The following is a 21,610-nucleotide window of genomic DNA, read 5'->3' on the forward strand; positions in this document are numbered from 1 at the left end:
TATTTCAAATGTCCACCCTTATTCAAAAGGTTCATGTTGTTCTAAAGGGTGGAGCCCATTTGTTCACACAGTTTGCACAAGATCTGCACATAATAAGTAACATAACACCATTTCCAGGGCTTTTATGTTAATGGTAACCTGTTCTGAGTTTACAGTGGCACACCCAGTGCAGAACGTTTTACATGTTTATAGCTGTATTTGTATTGAGTTAAAATGCTTAATCTTATTGTAAGATTGTCTAAGATTGGGCTCTTGTTTTAAAAAGGGAACTTTATGTGACAGGGACGCCTGGGCGTGGGTGCGTTCACGCGCCACCAGGTTTTCAGATTTGGTCATTGCCTACGAAATAAAAGCTCGTACACGATGGTGCTTACTGAGTACTTGTACGTTTAATGTATATTAAATGTATATTAGATAATTTTGGATTTTATAAACATGCTCATCAATAGTTTAGAGCATTATAGACTGTGTTAAATTGAGAGGTACTCTCTTAAACTGGCATGCACATTTTCAAAAAACAATTTTTTGCCTTTTTAATTCCAGCGCATGGTGGTAACTATTTGGACATGCAAACAATACGACGGAGCAGATTTAGTTTTCATTGTAAAATTACAGATAGGCTGCATTGTCCTACTTCCTGCCACAGCCACAGGAGCTTTATTTTGAATCTTACAACCGGAAGTCACGTCGTTTAATCTCGCTAGCTTGCTCTTCCCCGTTCCATCTCCAGTCTCTCTCCTCTGGGCTGAGGAGGGCTGACTCAAAACAGAAGAAGGCGTGCGCTCCTTACTGCGTTTAACGACGAGCTCAACCAGCGTTACGGCACATTTTGGACTCTTTTTTTGTTCTGAAAGGTGTGAGTCACAGGGCTTCAGCAATGAAGTCATCAAATAGTCGCCCCTCCAGAGTGGGCAGAAACCCCTTCGTGCACGAGCTGAAATTCACCCTGACAGAGACAATACAGGTAAGACAATTAAGATGACGAAAGATACATTTATTATCTAACTCAACTTTATAAAAGAATGTCATCCTTCAGTCATTGTATGCGACTGTCAAGTGCCTTGTTGTGCATGTAGTGTATTTACTAACTTGCACCTAAACTTCTCCCACCTTGTTAAAGCTCTCAGACACTTTCAGTATTTCCTGTTTTGCTGGCGAGTTGACAAAAAAACAAGTTATTCAAACTCAGACTATCTGGGACATGCAGTTCCACAATGTTTTCCTGGCAGTAGTGAGTATTATTTGTGAGCAATTCCCATATTTAAGTGGTCCTTAAAGGATGAAAACAAACAATAATAATAATAATGAAAACACTTTTATGCATGCACTTCTTAAAAATCACGTCATATATTTCACAGCATTTGATAGCTCACAGTAATGCATGCTCATTAGGATTAACCTTAGTATTCTAGGCTTAATATAGGCTTATATTATGCTGAAAACAACCACATAAATCCATGATGAATCTTAAACTCACTTCATTTATTATTGTCAGAAGAAACCTTTATTGGAAAAAGTTTTTCTTTTGTAGTTTTGAACTAATAACTGTTTAGCCGTCAGTAGGGTTGGCAGGATCTGCAAAGATAAGATGGAAAAGGAAACAAGTAGTTAACTCAGTTATCATTTTCTGGTCATCAATTACCTGACTGCCATGCTGCTCCATATTCTCCATAATAAGTGTCATCTGAGACGTGTGGTGTCAATATGGGTTCGGCCACTACTCCACATTTTCCTGGATGGATCTGCTAAGCCACAGTTTATTCTTGATTGACCAAATTTGCATCACACATTTGCATTGGATTTGTATCCACTATCAACAGTGGGAAGCAAAAAATGCACCATTTATTTATTTATTCATTGCACTGTTCAACTGTCGTACTGATATGCCGAGCATGTCAACGTTTACTTTACTTTCTCTCACATCACCTTTTGTCAGTCGACACTTCTCTGTTTCTTGCAGTTTCTTTTGACTCCCAGGGACACAGTGTTTACACTGTTAGCACAAGCTGACAGCTGAGTGTCATGTGTACTCTGATAGTCCTTATTAGAGTGGATCAGTTTCCAGGATAGCATAGCAAGTGTGACTTATGGTTTGGGTTAGGTTAAAGTCAAGGCTAGGATCTGTCCTGTTACGGTTGCTCCATCCTAAGGCCGATACTTAAATACAATGGTAGCACATTTAAAGAAGAGCACACACCTTGTTAGAGCGAGGCATGTGCTACATGCTGCATGAGATACTCTGCTGCTTTGATACAGATCGACAGCTGTGGCTGCATCCTAAATCAACCGTTGAAATCGATTGATTCTCACTGCTGGAGGAGGGCCTTCTCATTAATCAACCAATGGATCAATGGGTTCTCAGGCCTGGTGATTGGCGAGGTCTGCTGACAGGATGACTGCTAATGAAGTCCAACTAAATCAGTAATTTCATCCAGTTTTCATGGAGCCTAAATGATCATTTCTTTCATTTTGGGTTTGTTATAAAGATGAGATTAATTCGAAGGCATTTTCAGTCGATCCTTCACTAAATCCCGCCCTCAAATGCTAACCGGCCAATCAAATTGTAGCATCGGCCAGCTACGACCAGCGTCTGACAAATATACGGCTCTGCTCCAGAGACGCTAATACAAGCGTTTCAGATTTTCTTCATTTTCAGGCTGGTTTTGTGGATCTGGAGCTCGTCATGGTTAAAAGTTATGTAATAGCGATGCTCGTTACCCGGAGAGGTTGGAAGGAGATACGTATATGTTTCTACAACATTAAGGTTACGTAAAAACTTATGGATTTTAAGTAAAAGAACATTAAGACATAAATAACTAGCGTTAGCACATCTATGCTACACTAGCTACTGAAGGTAAACTGAATGTATTCTGCCTTTGCTTTTTGTTGATTGGAACAGTGAATAAAGACCTAACAGGCTTAACAGTAATAGTGTTGTTTCATTGTCTTCTGTCTCAACCGCCTTCTGTCTCAAGGTGAGGTGGTTGTTCACTTCACACTTGTCTTTAGCTTTAGCTTCTATCTTTTACTTTCTAACATGTTTTCTCTGCTGAATCAGTTTCACATCCTGGAAATATCAATAACGCATATTGTAGACCCTTATGCTGTCTTCTCTCTGAAGTGGCGTTTAGTTTTTTTCCCATAAATTAGATCATATCTATTCAGTGAGTGCAGTTAGTGACAGTGTGGGCTTCACGGTAACTCTGACAGCTTGACAGAGTAGCAGCTTGGGGGCGTGGCTTAGCGAATGGCACTTTGCCGTCATTCTTCCGGGAGAAATCCACTAAAACAAATTCCACTGCAAACAAGTATCAATATATAACAATATGGGTTTCAGTCTATTTGTTTGCAGTCACACAATCGGACAAAAGGAGGAAGTGCACACCCATCAGGTTTATCTGTTGTCCCGTAGCTCCAGGGCTCAGGGATGCCTGCTTTCATTCAGAGCAAAACACACAAAGCACTAGGCTCAGAAAATCTGCCTTTATGTGGACACCGCCGGTTCCCAACAATCACGCTCCGCTGAGAAAAGTGCTGAACCCCTCCTGCCTTTTTGGTTTTCCATGCTTTCACCGCAGTAAGCTATGCTTTTAAGCTTGGCTTTGTGAAGACCCTCTAACCACTTCACTCCAGCCAGCTGAATGCTGTACCTGTTTCCCCAGTGTTGTTCCTGCTGAAAGAAAGTCTTTATTAGTACACGTCATTTTTTTCTATTGGAGCTTGCACTTCACTGTAAACAGTTGCGTGTCTGTGCCAGATGACGGCAGCAGTCCAGTGATTGTAAGCTGGACCATGTGTCTAGTTCACACCTTCCACTGCCTGCTTTTAACGAGGCAGAGAGGTGTGTGTTTTTCCACTTAACACACACGTGTGAACTTATTAGTTTGCATGCACGCGCAGTCCCCATTTAAACAAACACAAGCTTGACCTGGACAAAAAAAAAAACGTACTTCCTACATGGATGCCATAGGCTCTAGGTCTAAATAACAGCACGACGTGTGTGTGTGTGTGGATCTGTCATATTGAGACAATATGTGCTGCTTAATGCACAAAGCACATCCTCCCTCCCCTGGTACTTTGTTTTTCCAACATGATAACATGATCAGCTGCACTGTGGACTAACTAGGTCAGCAAGTTTTTCTGACGGACAGATGGCCGCGCTCCTTTCAGCTGAGTCACACATTGTTGAACAGTCAACATCATACAGACATCGCTACCAACTCTCCAGTTTGCAGACGATATACCTGTGACATCCGATAGAGCTGCAATGTCCACACACTGGACTGTGGCACATCTCAAATCTCAGGAAATAATTTGAGATAAATGTCAGATATTTCAGTATCGAAACATATTCTGCTTGTATTGGTTGTTTTAGCGTCAGCTAAGAGTGAAGTATAGAGATATTGGGTAATTTCACCAGCACATATTTCCTTCAAGGTAAATATTTAAGGCGGGGTGTGACCTTTTGAGTAACGAAAAAACAATCTGTGCACCAACAACATGACTAACGGTGGGTTGAGTGCTTCCTTGGCTCCCAAGTGGAATCAGAGCACACTTCCCGTGGCTAGTTGAAAACAAATAACCAAGGCCAATTAGCCTTCACTGCAGGGTATGGAGCACTTACAAGAGTGCTGGGCCACATTGCACAGGGGAGCTGGGTGGTATTTATCATGGCAATGGAAAAGTATGTCAGTCAGTGTCAGTGCAGATAAATATGAAAAACAAAGATGGTAATAATCAAAGTTGTTGATTTGAATCAATACATGAATCGGTATAATTTATTTATTAGATACGTACTCATCCCAAAGAAAAATGACATCATGCCCTGTCACTGACAATGTCAGTCTGTCGTTCGCTCCACCACGAATTAAATACTGGATCTCAACAACTGTTGCATGGTTTTGCCATGAAAATGTGTACAGACATTCATGGGAGTGTACGTCTAAGAGGATGAACCCTAACGACTTCGCTCATCCCCTGACCTTCACTCAAGCACCATCATGAGGTTGACATTCATGGTTCAGAAGGAAATATCTTGACACTTATTTGTTCCACATATTCTAGTTCCCAAGAGGATGAATCCTACTGACTTTGGTTTTCCCACAGCAACTCCAACAGCTTAAAGTCTCACTTATTCAGTGAAATATCTCAACATCTTCCTGATGGATTAGCACCACATTGTGTACAGATATTCATGTTTCCTAGACAATCTAATCTACTGACTTTGATCATCTCCTGACTTTCCCTCTGGCGACACCATGAGATGGACACTTTTGTTTTTCAACAGCTCAACATTTATTGTATGTTTATTGATTGGATTCTTGGTCCCCAGATGATGAACTGTAAAAACCTTTATCGCCTGGCTTTTTATCTAGCGCCATGTGTGTTACGACCAAATACCTGCAGAACTAGCAGCATTAACATCAACCTCAGTTGAACCATGTGTTAACTGCTAATTAGCAAATGTTAGCATGGTAAAATGCCATAGTAAACCATATACGTGCTAAACTATCGTGAGCATGTTAGAGGGCTGTTGTGAATATCGGCTCAAAGCACTGCTGTGCTTTAAAGCCTCACAGAGACGCTTGCATGGTTGTAGTCTCGTTATCTCAGTATCTTAAAGTCAATATGAAATGATTAATGTCTTTCGATCACATCCCCAGTAATACCGTGCACCAATTTAACATTATGGGCCAAAAAATATAATAAAAAATTGCGTAGTAAAAAAATTGACGTGTGCTTACGTAACATAGTACCAACCAATAATACCACGGCATCCGTCCATCAATCAATCTGCCACTGAACTGAAGGATTTGATTTAAATCCCTCTTGTAACTGTACGCCGCTCAATAATTCAGTTCCACTGGGGAAAACATCACAGTGCAGAAGCTCAAGACGCTCTAACGCTCTTCCATTTCACTGACTCTCTAATGTACAGAGGTACTATTCGTTGCCTTTGGTGTTCAGAGATTATTTGTGTTTTTGAACCTGCTTGCCAGTCAATGTGTTGTTCTATTGGCAGGCTGTTGCCGGTGGTGCATTCGTTTGTTCGGTAGAGTCCGTCGAAGGTTGAAGAAATATTTAGATCATGTAAACTGTGTGACTCTATGCTCTAATGGCCCAGGACAGCTTTAGTGTTGCCCTACATACATACAGAAGGTGTGGGTTTGTGTGTGTGTGCATCAGGAGACAATGGGGCCATCGCTTCTTCCCAGAGTCTCCTGAATATTTAACATCCAACAGAATGGCCTCACAAATCACTGAACTTTACCCTCAGGTCAAAAGACATTTGCCTCTATTTACTATGTATATTCATTTGGAGTAGGCAATAGGAAATCAGTTTACTTGTCATAAAAAGTACCACTCAGCCTCTAAAAATAGTTTATTTTCCTCTGTGGCTCTGAAGGGAGCTGTCATCAATGGGTTATTTTAACACACTGTTATGTTCAATCTTGCACATAAAAGGAGGCCTTTGAGGGCTAATAATATAAGGAGTGCAGTAACAAATGGTTGCACTCAGAGAATAAGACTTTGAAGATACCTTTTTATGAGAGTGAGGATGTGTGTTACAAGGGAGCCCGGCAGTGCAGAAGCTTTTTTTTTTTTTTTTATGGCGAATTTCAAATCATTAGTGGAGGATGGGTCCGGTGCTCACATAAAACACTAGCAATTGCTCCCCTCTACCACGCCCCAGCTCATTCTCATGCCACCTCCTGAGAGAATGTCAGCAGATCCTCCCAGATGGATTCGTTAAGCTCTGATGATGAGTGTGCGTCAGGCATGGGGGTGGGAAGGCAAGAAGAGGCGTTAGAGCATCATAAATCTCTCCCATACTGTTTATTTATTAATACAGCCCTGCAGTGTGCACCTGTGCTCCTCCTCCAGAGAGAGAAATACAGACCAGGAAAGACAGACAGGAGGGGGGGGGGGGGGGGGGGGGTAGATACGATTCCCCAGAGTGGCCACAGAAAGCCCAGTAGGAGGAAAACATTTGAAGGGGGAGCAGCATGATAAATGAAGGTGAAGCTGAGCAAATAGACATGGAGAGTGAAAGATTGATGGATGGATGGTCGAGGAGAGGAAGTCCTCCGGGATTGGTGACTACTGTAAAGCAGGGCAGGAGGTTGATGAGAGGGGAATGAGGGAGCGCGCTGAAGGTGCGGGAGATCGAGGAGAAGTCGGACAAAGAGGGGAGGAAAGGGCTGAAAATGTCACACAGTCTGAATTTACACTGGAGGTTGTGACTATGTACACACACACACACTGCTCATCTCCACTCTGGCACTCTGGCTTCGGTGAACTTCATTTTGGGGACGTGACTTTTGGTTCAACTTGACCACAGTGTTTGCAAAGTCGCCTTATCTTTGTGTCCTTCCTTCCTGTTTATACAGTAAAACCTCACTGCCGTTATGCAAATGCGAAAGACCCTTTCTGATAATGCCAAACGCTCAGCAAAACCCCCTCATTTCTTATTGCATAGTGCATTGATTGCAGGATAAGCTTGTTGAGATGCATTGTCCTTACAAAAAACGGTTACATTTCACCAACTATTAAAGTATACGGCTGCAAAAGTACTTAATATAAATGTATTTCAATTTATTGAATGCATTTAAAAGTGTAAATGAACCAAATTAACTTCCCGGTGGCATTTTAAAACAGCAAATTAAGAGCATCATACGTATAAGAAGGGTGGGCATGAAACCGACATTTAAAAGTAAATACACAAACTAAATTGGAACAGTTATTCACACGGTCGGGGCTGCCTGGAAGTTACCGGGAGAGTGTGTCTGCTGTTCTCTCCACCCGGAGTCTGATCCCAGTATTACAGGCAGTGCCACCTCTCAATGAAACCTCAGCACTGGAGTTAAACATTTCTGGGAAAGTGTTTCTGTTGAGGAGACTGAATAATGACTTTCGTCGTACAGAGATATTTCTCAACTAGAGCTCACCCGTGGTTTTTACCTCCGCCCCTGCTTGGACCACCGTGGGGTCGCTTGAACTGGAAGTATTGCTATATAGATATTGGACATATAAGCCTGTGAGCTCCAGGGGTCCATAGGCAGGAAGGTGTTATCAGAGCATGGCTTTCTGAAGACACAGATGGAATGTGTGTAGGCGTATTCGTCCGCTGAGCAGGAATGTACAGTATGTTAAATGACAGTTGGCTGAAAAGCAGTAGGAATGTCAAACGGCTGAACAGTGAATACTATGCTGTGAAAAGCGCAGTGGAATGATAACGATGTGACGGCTCGTATCTCTCTGTCTCTCCTCAGATAGGCCTGATGTCAGTGACAGTGTTTCCAGTGCGCCTGCTGCTGGTGGCCTTCCTCATGCTGCTGGCGTGGCCCTTCGCCTTCGCAGCCTCCCTGGGGCGATCTGATTTCGTCATTGAGCCACAGTCGTGGTGGATGAGGTGTGTGTGTGTGTGTGCGTGCGTGTGTGTGTGTGTGTGTGTGTGTGTGGAATATTTCTGTTTAGGAAAGTGTGTAAGTGCTACCAAAACATATGGGATTAAGATAGCATTTAGATAAACGGATCCAAACAAACAAGGCCTTTGATAAGCGCAGTCTTGTTTATTGGTGTCTGCTGAAAACAATATGTCTTATTTAATTTAATGAATAAACAAAGGACAAAAGAGATGTATGAACATATTTGAAGCAACTGGATTAACACTTTTTGAGATATGAAACAGAAGTTGATCTTTAGGCACTGACGAGCCTAAAACGTTGTTTTCCTGCTGAAATTCGTAAATTGTTAACCTCCATTACAGTAATGTGAATTTACACTTTGCATCAACTGCCTGCGTGTCCTTTCTCAGGTTTATTGACCTGTGTCTACGTGTGATCATGCGGGCCATGTGGTTTTGTGGAGGTTTCCATTGGATCAAAGTGAAAGGTGAACGGGCGGCGCAGTCTGAAGTTCCCATCCTCACCGCGGCACCACACTCCTCCTACTTTGATGCCATCCCAGTCACCCTGACCATGTGCTCCATAGTCACCAAGCTGGAGAGTAGGAGCATTCCCGTCTGGGGCAGTGAGTAATACACTTCTCCGTCACCTCTTCGAACCATCGATTTACCGAAACATTTAATGCGCCACAATGACATTAAACATATTCTCCATTTAATGCCAACCGCTCTGTAGAAGTTACCAGACTGTAATAAGAAAATAATTTAAAGCCAGATAATCAACTTTTGTGTGAACCAATTCACATCTGAATATCTATAAACCAAATTCTCATTGGAAACATTAATCCTTAATTGCGCTTAAAACCTCCCTTTCTCTTCAACTGCTCAACATGCATCTCTATGGGTTGATCTTTAAACCGTTTCTCTCCTGATCTGGCGTTCATTCGTGATCTTTTTCTACACCACCGTCCTCCCAGCTCTGATCAGCTACATCAGGCCGGTGTTTGTGTTTCGGTCGGATCAGGCCTCCAGAAGAAAAACTGTCGAGGAGATCAAGCGGAGAGCCCAGTCCGGAGGGGAGTGGCCTCAGGTAAAGCACATTAAACTGCACATGAATCCATGTGTACACACAGAGAAACGCTGATCTGAACTTCAGATCAAGAGCAATTTCAAATGAAGAGTAAGAGCCAGATGTTTGTGTGTATTTGAGCCTTACTGTGTATTTATTGTTCCAGATCATGATATTCCCAGAGGGGACGTGCACCAACAGGTCAGGGCTCATCTTGTTCAAGGCTGGTATGTGTTCAGTTCAGTCCCTTTTCTTGCGTCATGAAACCAGGTGGAAGGTAGCCGTGTGTGTGTTTCAAAACAATCTCATTGCAGAAAACATGCACGTGTTTACTTCATGTAGATTTAGCTTTAGACTTTAGACTAAATAGCATGATTGAGCCAGAGCTACCCAACGTGGACTCTAAGGACTAAAGGAAAGCAGGTAGCAGGCAAATGTGTCGTAAAATGACCTGCACACTTAATCCACACTTCATGCACACTTCTCCTAAAACCACTTCAAAGCAGTATTCAGAGCGAAGCGTCTCCCTCACTTCACACCAGTGCAGCTGTTCGATGCATTGCACCTTCAGGCTGGATTTAGGACTGATGTGAATCAGCTGATGTGAACAAGTTTAGATGATATGATATGATGGAATCAGTGTGATTATTGTTAATGTATTAACACAACAACAGTAACTTTAATATTGACCTTTTATTACATTGAAATACCATGTAATGTCATGTACCATGATATTTTTCAACTTGAATTTCTGGATCTGTTTTCTAGTTTTCAAAGTAAAATATTTATTCAATGCTATGAATTCAGTTTTAAATTTCAATATTAAGTGTTCAGTGGCTGTTAAAATTCTTATTCCTCTTATTTGCTGCCATACTTATTTGTAATCGCGTGAGAGATGGGATGTTCTTATGAACAGAGCGTTCTGCGGTAAACTCCTACACGCTTGAATTCATTCTGGCAATTATCGGTAATACATCACACAAGTAGGCACTTGACTACTTGCACGGTTAGGTTATGAAACCGACTTATTTTTTTGTCCAGAGGCTAAAATTATTCCTGTTTAATAACAATTGTGAGCGATCCAAAGTCAAAACGAGGGTTGGTATTCTTCAGAGTAGCTGGTACAATAATCGTCCAAACCACAGCTTAAAACAAAGTTGGATTGTGGTTCTTGGTAATATCCAGCCAAGGGTGTGCCGTGGTGTTAACAGGGAGATGTGATGTAATCCCTTTGTTCAGTATAACTCTGTGTGCCTGCCGTTGACTGCATAGCTGCCAACTCCAGGTGTAGCTGTCGGAGCAAGTTAATTTCATGTTGGCCCGGCAGGTTTGGGTTCAGTGTCTTGCTTGGGGACACCTCAGCAGGACACATAACGTTCGTTATGTGATTGTTTCCATATTTTTGGGGCTTGTTTTTCTGCTAACATCCCGCGTGTGAGTTACTGTCAGTTGTTGTTCCCTTCCCTGCCTGCTCTGTCTAATCCCCTTTCTTCCAGTCTTTCATTTTATCATTCCCAGTAAGCCCTGTTGGTCTCACTCTGCCCTGCTCTGGGTGTGTGTGTGTGTGTGTGTGTCTGTGTGGTTGTCTAGCTCTGATGTGTCTCCTCTGGTTATGTCTCCTCACTGGCTCCCAGCACAACAGAGCAACATTGTCAATGTGTGCGTGTGTGTCTGTGTGTTTTTAATGTGCTTGGTGCCACCTGTGCATGACGTCCTCTGCAGATACGTCCAGTCCCTTTGTTGTTTTCAAAAGGCCTTTTTCATAGAGTCGTCACTTTCATGTTCACCCTCCTCTCCCTGTCCGTCCCCTTACTGTCCTATCATATGTCATATTATTATTCAGAGGCTGAGGACGGTGATCACTCTTATGTTTGCTCTTTCACACTCTCAGCTAAATACTCGCAGCTAAACCAACACGTGAGAATAAGTTGTCAGCCGTCCATGTTTGATGATGTAGGTTCCTTTTTGATCCTCTGCTGTTAATGTTAACTCGCCTCACCCTGCCTTGAGGGCCTATTCATTATGTACATATTAACACTTATTTAAGCTATGTGTTTAAATCTATTTTGCAGTAAAATTATAATTCACTTTACTTAAGTTCAAATTTAATTTTTTAATTAACTTTCAAAAATATGTTGTGTACTAATAACTTCACAGCTTGTTGCGCTGCCCCCAAGTGGCTAAAAAACAATGAAGCCTTATTCTCATTAGTACGTTTGTTTTCCATTATCATGTATTCAAAGCTCACCCTGTAGCTTGAATATAGGACTTCCTCCAGTAACACACATACTGTATGTAGCTTCTACCAGCTCGTCTGTCAGCAGGACATTATAGAATCTCAACAGAGAGCTCGTCTGCCAGGCCGGAGCTTTTTGCTAATATATGCATGTAGTTATTGATTTGAACATTTTCTTTTTTCAATTATTTTGTCTTCTCTCCTCTACGTATATTTCTCAGGTGCTTTCATACCAGGACTCCCAGTGCAGCCCATGGTGCTGCGCTACCCAAACAAACTGGTAAACACACTTTGTTTTAATCCTTCTCCGTACCTACACCTAGAGAGACGCTCTAAACTTGAATTGTTTTCAAAGTTTCCTTGGACATCAGTTTAGGGTTTAGACTCCAGCCATACATGAACACAGACCTACACATACTGACACGCCTGTGATGTAATGGTTTCCTCCCCTCACCTTAGTATGTGCTCCTCTTGTGTTAAATGACTTCATGTTCTAGTAGGATGATATTTCATCCCCCTTTTTCTCTCTCTCTCGCTCTCACACACACCCAGGTGTCATGTCTCTCTCTCACCACCTCTCCTCCCTCTCTCATGAATTATGCAGTTCTTATTACCTAGTTGTTGTTGTTTTTTTACTTCTTTTTTTGCATTTAGCTCTAAAGCTTTTGTCACCGTTTCCCTTTGTGCCGAGTTTAGTCACTGTGCTGACTCCAGTGACAACGTGGCAGTACGGTACAGGGCAGTTAAGTGAGGCACAGAAAACCTGAATAAGACTGTGTTTCTGCACCGCCAGAAGTGTTTCCACTCCATCTGTTTCCAACTCTTCATTTAAGCTGTGGAGAAACGTTGCAGCTGGAAATGGAAACACCTGTAACCAATCCAGCCAATCCACCCAGCCACATTAAAAAAACAAATCGCACAAAAAACCGATTGTTACTGACATTTAGGTTGGAAGTTCAGGTATATTAACCTAGGTATGTATATAACGACTAATCTAGCCTTAATCCACTACCTTTAAGCAGAGATTAAAGAGTTATGCTCACTTCTTTTTAACTCCACATTCCTAGAACGTTCGTGTAATTTGAGATCTTGGCTCAAAATGTTAAAACATTATCGGTACAAATATATGCTGAATTATTTCCAAAAAAACGTATGATGACATCGCTGGTAAACACGAGATTTAAAGTGGTGCTTTTGTGCGCTTCTTTGTGGGGAAACTCATATTTTCAATTTACCGATTAGATGACAAAATGGTACGAGGGTTTGTATGAGGAAAGCCCTTGTACAAATCAGTATTTAGGGATTAATTAGCAGTAACGAGTATTATGTATGAAGTGTGTTGGTCTTCAGCCAGAAACGATAAATAAACAGCAGTTCGAGGAAGTTTGAGAAATAGTTTGAAATTGACCTCCTGTGTGTGTTTGTTTGTCCTGAGCCATTTCCTCTTTCTCCTTCCTCTCCACAGGATACTGTTTCATGGACGTGGCAAGGTCCCGGAGCGTAAGTGTTTGTCTTTGTCTCACACACCTTCACTCTTACATAAACCACTAACCATAACACACACACACACACACGCACACACACACACACGCACGCACGCACGCACACACACACACACAGAGCTTCTACTGCCCTCAGCTAACTACTGTATTTTGTTAAAACACCAGCGACCTGTTTTCCATTAAGAAAGAACGTGGTGAGATGCTGCAGGGAAACCTCCAGTATCTCCGGCCTTGTCTCCATCCATCATATTATATTCCTCTTCCTGATACTATCTCGTCATCTAGAGACAAAGCCAACTCTTCTGTCTTCCAGGTTCAAGATCCTATGGCTCACTCTGTGCCAACCTCATAATCCCATGGAGATAGAGGTCAGTGGTATATAGTATCTTCAATCTTAACAAACTGAGAGAAATATTAGCTTAAAATATGTAATGAATGCGATATGTGTAATTCCTTATTTATTATGTTATATAGCGGATCAGAACACAGTTTTGTGACCGGACAATGACATTAAGTTGACATTGTCTCTTTCCTTAGTACCTGCCTATTTACACTCCTTCAAACGAGGAGAAGGAGAACCCTGCTCTGTTTGCCAACAACGTCCGAAAGCTCATGGCCAAGTAAGTGTGATTGCATAAATGCTGGATTTTGTGTGTTCATAACACGCAGACACGTGTGAATGTCCTCGTAAACCTTTTTCCTTTCGTGCTGATAGGGCGCTGGAGGTTCCGCTCATCGATCTGTCCTTTGATGATCGTGAGATTAGCCTATCGCAGGGCCCGCTGCGCATACACGACTGCAGCAGCCTGCTCGAGTTCCACCAGCTGGTGTGCCGCTTGGGGTGAGACTGGATTGACTGGTCGGACTGGGTGGAAGGTGGTTGTGATCCAAGACTTTGGATACTCAAAAACACATGTGAAATGTTTGGTGTTCTACAGCACAGATGTTCTGCCACATTCACTGTTCTTTTATTCACGTTGTATTCAAGTTACGTCATTTCCGTCTAATGAAATAGCCACAAAAAGTACGCTAACTTTGGATGAGTCGACTTATACAGTTATGTAGCGAATTCTTAAAAATAGTATTAGTCTTTTTAAAAACTGCTAAAGATTAAGTTCCCTGAAATTAGGTTTTATATCCAGATTTTGTCCATGTATGTGGTTAACAGCATGACTATTACATTGTTGCACGATGTGATTTCTTTGTGTTGTCTCTGGCAGGCTGAGAGCAGGAAGGAACGACAAAGTGCTGGAGGAGCAGGCCAGAAGAGCCAGGAAGCTGCAGGGAGACGGGCTGAGTTTGGAGGACTTTTCCCAGTTCCTCAACCTGCCAGTTACAGACACACTCACACAAGTCCACAGCCTCTTTGACCAGGTAAACACAGACAAAAAAAACAATAAAAAAATGAATACAAGTCAAGTACGTATAATAACATACAATAGGATTACTGGTAAAAGAGATGGAACAGTATAATAGTAGAGATTAAAGATGACGTTCCAAACTAATAGGTATACTTGATGTTTAGTCATCAGCTACGAAACAACGTGTATTCTTATGGGTTTAAAGTCATTTATATGGAGCTAGAGGCCTGACTTCGCTGTGCCATACAATTTAGCAGTACCAACTTAAAATTCAAAGGTAACTTTGGTATTTTTCAACCTGGACCTTATTTCCCCATGTTGTTTTTGTGTCTAACTGAATAACAACTTCTATAATTGGTCCAGTAGCCGCTCACGGGCTACAATGTAATCATATGGCACCGTCATTTACGTCCACTAAAAGTGCTTGTTTTTGCCACCGACAGGCTCCGATTGTTATTATTGTGTTATTATTGTGTGTATAAGTGTTTGACATTATGGAAAGAAGTCTCGTTCTGAAATCTTGCGAGGTGACTTGTTCCCGGAATACAACGGTGGAAACGTGAGGGCCATTGTCGTCAAGAGTACAGAACGCGTCTAAAAGAATCTCAATGTCTTGACTAAATATTTCGATGATTTCGACGATGTGAAAGAGGTCTTTGAATTCGATGGACGCGCGTATTTATAGCTCCTACATTGACCCTTCACAAAGCCCTGCCTTTGAGAAGGGAAAGGTAAGCAAAACGTTTCATTTTCTCCTTTCCACAATGTTGTCTGTCACTTAAAATAACAATCTCAGGGCCTGTCAATGGCAAAAGCACTTTTGGTGAACGTATAACGTTACATTGATGTTGCACAATAGCCCCGGACCATTTGTCCCTGTTGGTCACTTAGACACCAACAAATATTGAAATTACCCTTTAATGAGAAAGATCCTAAAATGTACCTTTGCAGAAATCCAAAGTTCAGATCTAATATAGAAAAAGAAAAGTCACTTTTGTGCATGATGCCAAACACATCATGCACAAAAAAAACATCTTTTTAGTGCCATAGTTATAATATGAGGGGAATATAGAAGTAAAAAGATATTCATAGTTGTGCAAATATTTGGGCGGATGGTATCAATGACTCCCTACAACAGTTTGGTAGTTATTCAAGGTTTTTTGAAATCCCAATTAGATCTGAGAAGTTTGCTGCATTGTCATCCTGGAGCGGTTTTAGGTCTCTTGTGTGGTTGTTTTGACAGGGCAGGGTTTGAGACTATATGATCCACTGATTCACAGCACTCAAAGGATCAAACTATTGCTATAACTTTCCTATCTCATAGGTGACATACTGTAGGTTTCATGTGTTGTACTGGTTTGTCAATGACTGATCAGCGCCCTCTTGTGGAGAATATGAAGTCTGCTGAATGCCAATACATTTACATATGTGTGATTTGAGCTTTGCTTACTTTAAAGTTCTTTGTCCAGTTGAATTTACAGGATTTTAAGAAATTTGCAACAATTGTCATCATGTTATTCCTTTGCTTGTTCTGCTCACTGAGATTATTTTGTTCCCAGCATGGAGATGGACAGATAGACGTCAGACACCATGTTATTGCTCTGTCTACCGTTCATCGACCATTGAAGTCAATGGAGACCCTCAAATTGGCCTTTACGGTGAGCACACGTACCATTGAATCTGGTTTGATCTAGGTTTTAAGTCATTTCACTAAGTATATATGTTGCTGTGCAGATGTATGAGAACGAGGAGAACGGGGACGTCCTAAAAGAGGACCTCGCCGCCATCTTTGAAATAATGTTGGGAGTGAAAAAGGTGGAACTTTCAGGTCTTTTCTTATCGCTTGACGGACTTCACACAGCGAAGATCACATATGGTAAGACTCGGCGTTATCATTCAACCTCAGCACAGAATGAATTATGATACCCTTCTACATATGAGACCATCGCAGAGATGATTGACAGCATCTTCCTCTGCGCTGTCACCATCACGTGTGATTTCTTCTTGGCTTTACTGAAGAGTACAAGTACCGTCTGTTGTTGATTTTCCAGAATCCTTTACATCCACCACCTGCTTCTAAAAACCGTCAACGCTTCTCTGTACGCTCTTTCTTTGTACTATGAAGCTATTTCTTCTTTTTATATGAAAAAACCCATCTGCACATAATGTAAAACGCAGTACACAGACGAATGAAAGCTGGCCTGGAATCTTCATAATTGCACTAATGCTTAACCCTAACCCTAACCCTAACCCTTAACAACATATCGATATTAAAATGGTAAACATAGCTCATTAAATTTACATAAAAGATTTATTCCACTCCCCTCTCTACCAATAAAAAAATATACCAGACATGTTTAATAATGTTAAGGCCCGACATTCACTGACATTAGTAATAACATTTAACACCATTTTCTACGTTTTGCCGCCTTTTCCAGATGAACTTCATCATTTTATAGAGCAGCACCCGTTGTTCGTCCAGGATTACCTCGATTTTGAAAACCATCCGCGCAAACGCTGCTTCGGCCAACCTAAGAGCTGCAACGGCCACAACAAAGACGACTGAAGAACGGGCTACGATGTAACCGTTGACCTTCTCTCTTTGATGTAACGGCATCTCCAAATGCTGCAGCTTCCCCTACCGCCGCTGTGCCTTCAAGTGCTGGTAGAGAAAGGAATTGACAGAGTAACTAAGTTGTAAGGAACAGTGAGGATGGATCAGTTCTGCACAGATGATGGAAACACGTTTCTCACTTCTTTTCTGAGCTTTTGTTTTGCCTTTCTTTGCAGTTGTATCCCCATTTTGATGTAAAAAACCCCACTTCTTTTTCAGATTTTTTTCCTCTTCAGATGTATTATTTATTTTTAAATGTATTTTCTTATGTATGACATACAGATATTTAAAAAGTTGTTGATAAAAGGTGGGGTTTGGGTTAATGGTTTTTTTTAGCCCGTTTGGTGATCTCAGGCAAATAGACAGGAGCACACTGCCCTATCCTGCTGCTATGTGTAGTCCTGTATAGAAACATAGAAACCTAACTTCAGGTAATAAAGGAACAGGATATACATCATGCTGCCATTGTATGATAACTGATACTCCAAACTATGAAACAAATACCAGAAAGATCTGCTACGTAATCCAATGAAGTCATTCCTTACGTCAAGCAGCTGTGTCACTGCCATAGATTTTGCGCCTTGCAAAAAAAAAAAGGGGGTTTGACATTTGACAAGGACCATGAAGTGTCTTATTATATTTTGATATGAATATGAATCAAATCTTCCAGCTATGTGTTTTTTTTTAAATTATTTTATTTGGTAATATGATGAGTAAGGAAAATATTTTTAAAAAGCTACAGTTTTTTCTAAGTAAAAAATGTAAGCACATGGTTCAGAGCAATAACTCCTTCCTTTAACCCTCTGACGGATGGATATCACACATACTGCTTCTACAGATGAAGAATAGCCTCTTGGCTAACTCTGGCACATTTACAGGAATGTTTTATTAATGTGCACTGTCTCTACCAAATATACCAAAATAAAAAAGAATCTGTGCATTGATAGGCTGGTTTAAATATTGAGCTCAGCTGGTCTACTCTGGACTGACACATTTTCTATCTTATGGCTGATATATTCATGTAAAGTGTAATTTCTCAATTACAGACTTGAATGCAGAAATCAAAGCTCCTTGCCTTAATTTTAATAAAAAAATGAAAAAAAGGTGTTGTCACCGACTCTCTTAATCCACTAGGTGGAGCTCTGCTTTCACACATTCACATCAACGTTGTTTGACTTATGGACTCCCTCAAAGGGACTTGCAGTACTTAAATGAAAGTCAGTTCTCAAATTTCATAAAGCCCTCATAGTTATTTTATAATTTCTTCTATTACTTATAGCTTTTATACTGACTCAGCTGTAGATTCTTTATGTGATTTGCTTTGATCATTTTTGGTCATCATCCAGTCAATTTCTTCACACTGTCCCTCCCTGCTGTTGCTGTCGTAATTGTTTTTTGTATCTCTTCTGAGTCCACATGGTGGTGCTGGCTCCCTAAACTAAACACACCAGAGAGCCCATGCACCACTGCTCACCTGATGGACAGGAAAAGCATTACCTCATCCCATCCCTTCATTCCTTCAGGTAAAAATAGACAGATTAAGCCTCGGCTTTGATGAGAGAAACCTACAGAGGAGGTGTGGAAGCAGGGAAAGAGATGGAGGAGAGAGACTAAATGGATCGTTCTGCTCCAAATCCAATTCCTAATAGCTGGAGGGAGGGTGGGTGGGAGGAGGGAGAAGAAAACAGTCAAAGAAAGAGGAGAGGCAGAGGGGGAGTGGAGATATCACGTCTAACAATTAAGACCTGCCTTCAGGGTCTAAAGAAGAAGCTTTGTTGAAAACATATAAATTGCTCATTGAGCAGTGCCTCTCTGCAGTCCCTCAGATACTCCTGCCTCAAAGGAATCTGTCATAAAAGACAGCAGCCACAGCCCGCAGCCCACCACATAGCAGGGCTGGAATCTGTTCAGTGTTTTAGGGGATCCATCTCCAGCCGTCATCCTGGCCAAGCAAAGCCCCCCCCTGCAGTAAACACAAACCTGGATCTAATCCCAGTGACTGTACTTGACGAAACATCACATTACATCCACTTGAGATCGATTGCGTTTATTGTACTTTGCAGGGACAAAGATCCAGAGACATGTAACAGTTATCTTATTTGTTTTTGTTGTACAGGCCAAGTGGATGAGCCTCTTGATAGCCTGCCTGGAAATTATGGCCTGTTTGCTTTCCTCTGAGCCAGGTTGTGGAGGACAACACTGGCAGTTATGTTTTTAATCAAGTGTTGATGCAGGATAATGTAAAAGTACAGCTTTTCTCAAATCACTTGAGAAAAGCTGTACTTTTACATTATCCTGCATCAACAAATTTGAGTCAAATGTGACCTGTGGTCTGAAAGATCTACTGCAGTTATTCCCAAAGCGAAGGCTCACTTGTACCCCAGGAGGTATGTGGAAAGATGGTGGAGTAGTTTAGTTACTTTGAAAAAAGTACCGTATTTTCCGCACTATAAAGCGCACCGGATTATAAGGCGCACCTTCAATGAATGGCCTATTTTAGAACTGTTTTTATATATAGGGCGCACCGGATTATAAGGCGCATAGAATAGAATAGCGTCGTAAGCGTGTCTCTTCAAAGGTGCCATTTTGGGGTCTTTATACACACAAGTGGTGTTGGACTAGGAGTAAGCACAGTACCGGTGTTTACCGCGGTGCGGCTTTGTAGTTTACCAGTCGTACTGAAACATTTTGACAGAGCGCCGTGTACAACCAGTATGGATCAACCAATTAACCAATTGATCCATATATAAGGCGCTCCGGATTACAAGGCGCACTGTCGTTTTTTGAGAAAATTAAAGGCTTTTAAGTGCGCCTTATAGTGCGGAAAATACGGTAATAAATGAGTGCATGACAGCTAGTTAGCAAGCAGAGTAAATAGTTAAAGTTAGCTAAAAGTAGTGGATAAATGTTTGACATTTATGAATAAAAAGAGAATAGAACAGTTGAGAATAGTTAACTAAAAGTAACGGATTGAAACAGTTGAAATAGTTTGCTAAAATGCAAATGATTTGCTGAAAGTACCAAATAAATGGATACTTGAGTTCACCTGATGGGAGTAACATTACTTACATCAGACAACAACGGTTGTGAATCGAACCACAGATTGGAGGGACCTTGAAAAATAACTGTTATTCTTAAATCAGGATTATCTCCCCTTTAATTCACACAGCATTTGAAGTTTTGACTTTCCCTTTTTAATTCCTGGTTAGCTATTCAATTAAACTGCATTTCAGTGGGATTTAGCTGTGACCGGATTTGCTATTCACTGCTAGTGTGACGTGTATTTTGGGTAGAGTGATTGATGACACATCTGGCAAACATGTCTCCTGCCACTCAGCACGCTGTGGTATCATCATGCTCATCAGCCCGTTGAGTGCACTGACAAATATAGTACATTTAATTATCACAGAGGAAATTCAGCTTTTACTATGGCAGCACTAGTTTACAGCCTGCTTCGCTGTTCAGAAAATAAGTCAGTCAGGAAAGAAACACGTGTCACAAAGTATAACACAATCGTGATTTTTCTTTCTTTTCGTTATTCTTTTTTTGTCATTTTAAAGGAAACACCCGCCCTCAATTTAAATGAGTGCTTTAACACATCCTGAAGTTTGCTATGTGAGAGTTTTTCTGTATAGAAGCAAGTCAACGTGTTACTTTAGTCCCTCTAGTCTACAGCAATGATGAAATTTAAAGTTATTATTAGCAAGGACATTGTCAGACAAGGTCCAAAGTAACCACGTGCATTCTCCATTCGAGATCAAACTACACCAAAGTTGTTCCATATTTGTACAAGATAACACCTGGTATTGATAGAACACACATGTGAGTTGTTGATCACAACAACAATTAGTTTCTTTCTGTAAAGTTATCTTTTCAAAAGAAGTTTTCCTGAAAAGTGTTTTGGTTCTCCCCTTTAGATGTTATCACTAATACAGCAAATGGACAAGGCGATGCTTTGAGCTAAATGCTAACGTCAGCATGGTAACAAGTTCACAATAACAATGCTAACATGCTGTTTGCCATGTTCACTAACTTAGTCGAGCGTGCTAATCAAACACAGACACAAAACGCATCCCACCAAACTAAACCAATGTAGTTGCAAATTAAAAGGACGACATCGGGTGTAACGTCAGAATCAGCAAAGTTTTTACAATTCATCCTGTGGGGGAACATGAATGTCTGTCCAGAATGTTGTGCCAATCTAGTAGGCAGGATGTTAAGATATTTCATTTCATAAGTGAAAACTTAAATCCCATTTTGGTACAAAAGTCAGGGGATCACCAAAGTCATTAGGATTCATCCTCTGGGGACCATAAATATATGTACAAAAATATATCTCAGCCTCAGCCTTTCACCCAGTAGAAGTGCAGCCTACTGACTCCACTCAAGAAAGTAGGAGGACGCTCCTCTTTTTTTGTCAA

General features: G+C 41.2%; 1 protein-coding gene across 1 annotated transcript; it reads left to right on the plus strand.

Annotated features, from left to right (window-relative positions):
* Positions 1-732: 732 nt before the first annotated feature.
* Positions 733-18,286, plus strand: lpcat1 (lysophosphatidylcholine acyltransferase 1). The gene is made up of 14 exons (XM_076075356.1): positions 733-964; positions 8,274-8,413; positions 8,819-9,033; positions 9,385-9,497; positions 9,643-9,703; positions 11,934-11,992; positions 13,178-13,212; positions 13,528-13,582; positions 13,752-13,834; positions 13,930-14,055; positions 14,435-14,588; positions 16,135-16,233; positions 16,310-16,451; positions 17,014-18,286. The coding sequence occupies exons 1-14, from the start codon at positions 878-880 to the stop codon at positions 17,139-17,141; spliced, it is 1,497 nt and encodes a 498-aa protein (XP_075931471.1). The 5' UTR covers positions 733-877; the 3' UTR covers positions 17,142-18,286.
* Positions 18,287-21,610: the final 3,324 nt, after the last annotated feature.

This window comes from Anarhichas minor, unplaced genomic scaffold, assembly GCF_050575085.1.
Source record: "Anarhichas minor isolate MPS153535 unplaced genomic scaffold, ASM5057508v1 ptg000051l, whole genome shotgun sequence".
Lineage (NCBI taxonomy): Eukaryota > Metazoa > Chordata > Actinopteri > Perciformes > Anarhichadidae > Anarhichas > Anarhichas minor.

Bases quoted from the DNA above. Each gene is read 5' to 3' on its own strand.
- lpcat1 (XM_076075356.1), top strand. From the start codon at position 878: ATGAAGTCATCAAATAGTCGCCCCTCCAGAGTGGGCAGAAACCCCTTC. The intron at 8,414-8,818 runs GTGTGTGTGTGT...GTCCTTTCTCAG, and splicing joins CCACAGTCGTGGTGGATGAG to GTTTATTGACCTGTGTCTAC. The intron at 14,589-16,134 runs GTAAACACAGAC...TTTTGTTCCCAG, and splicing joins TCCACAGCCTCTTTGACCAG to CATGGAGATGGACAGATAGA.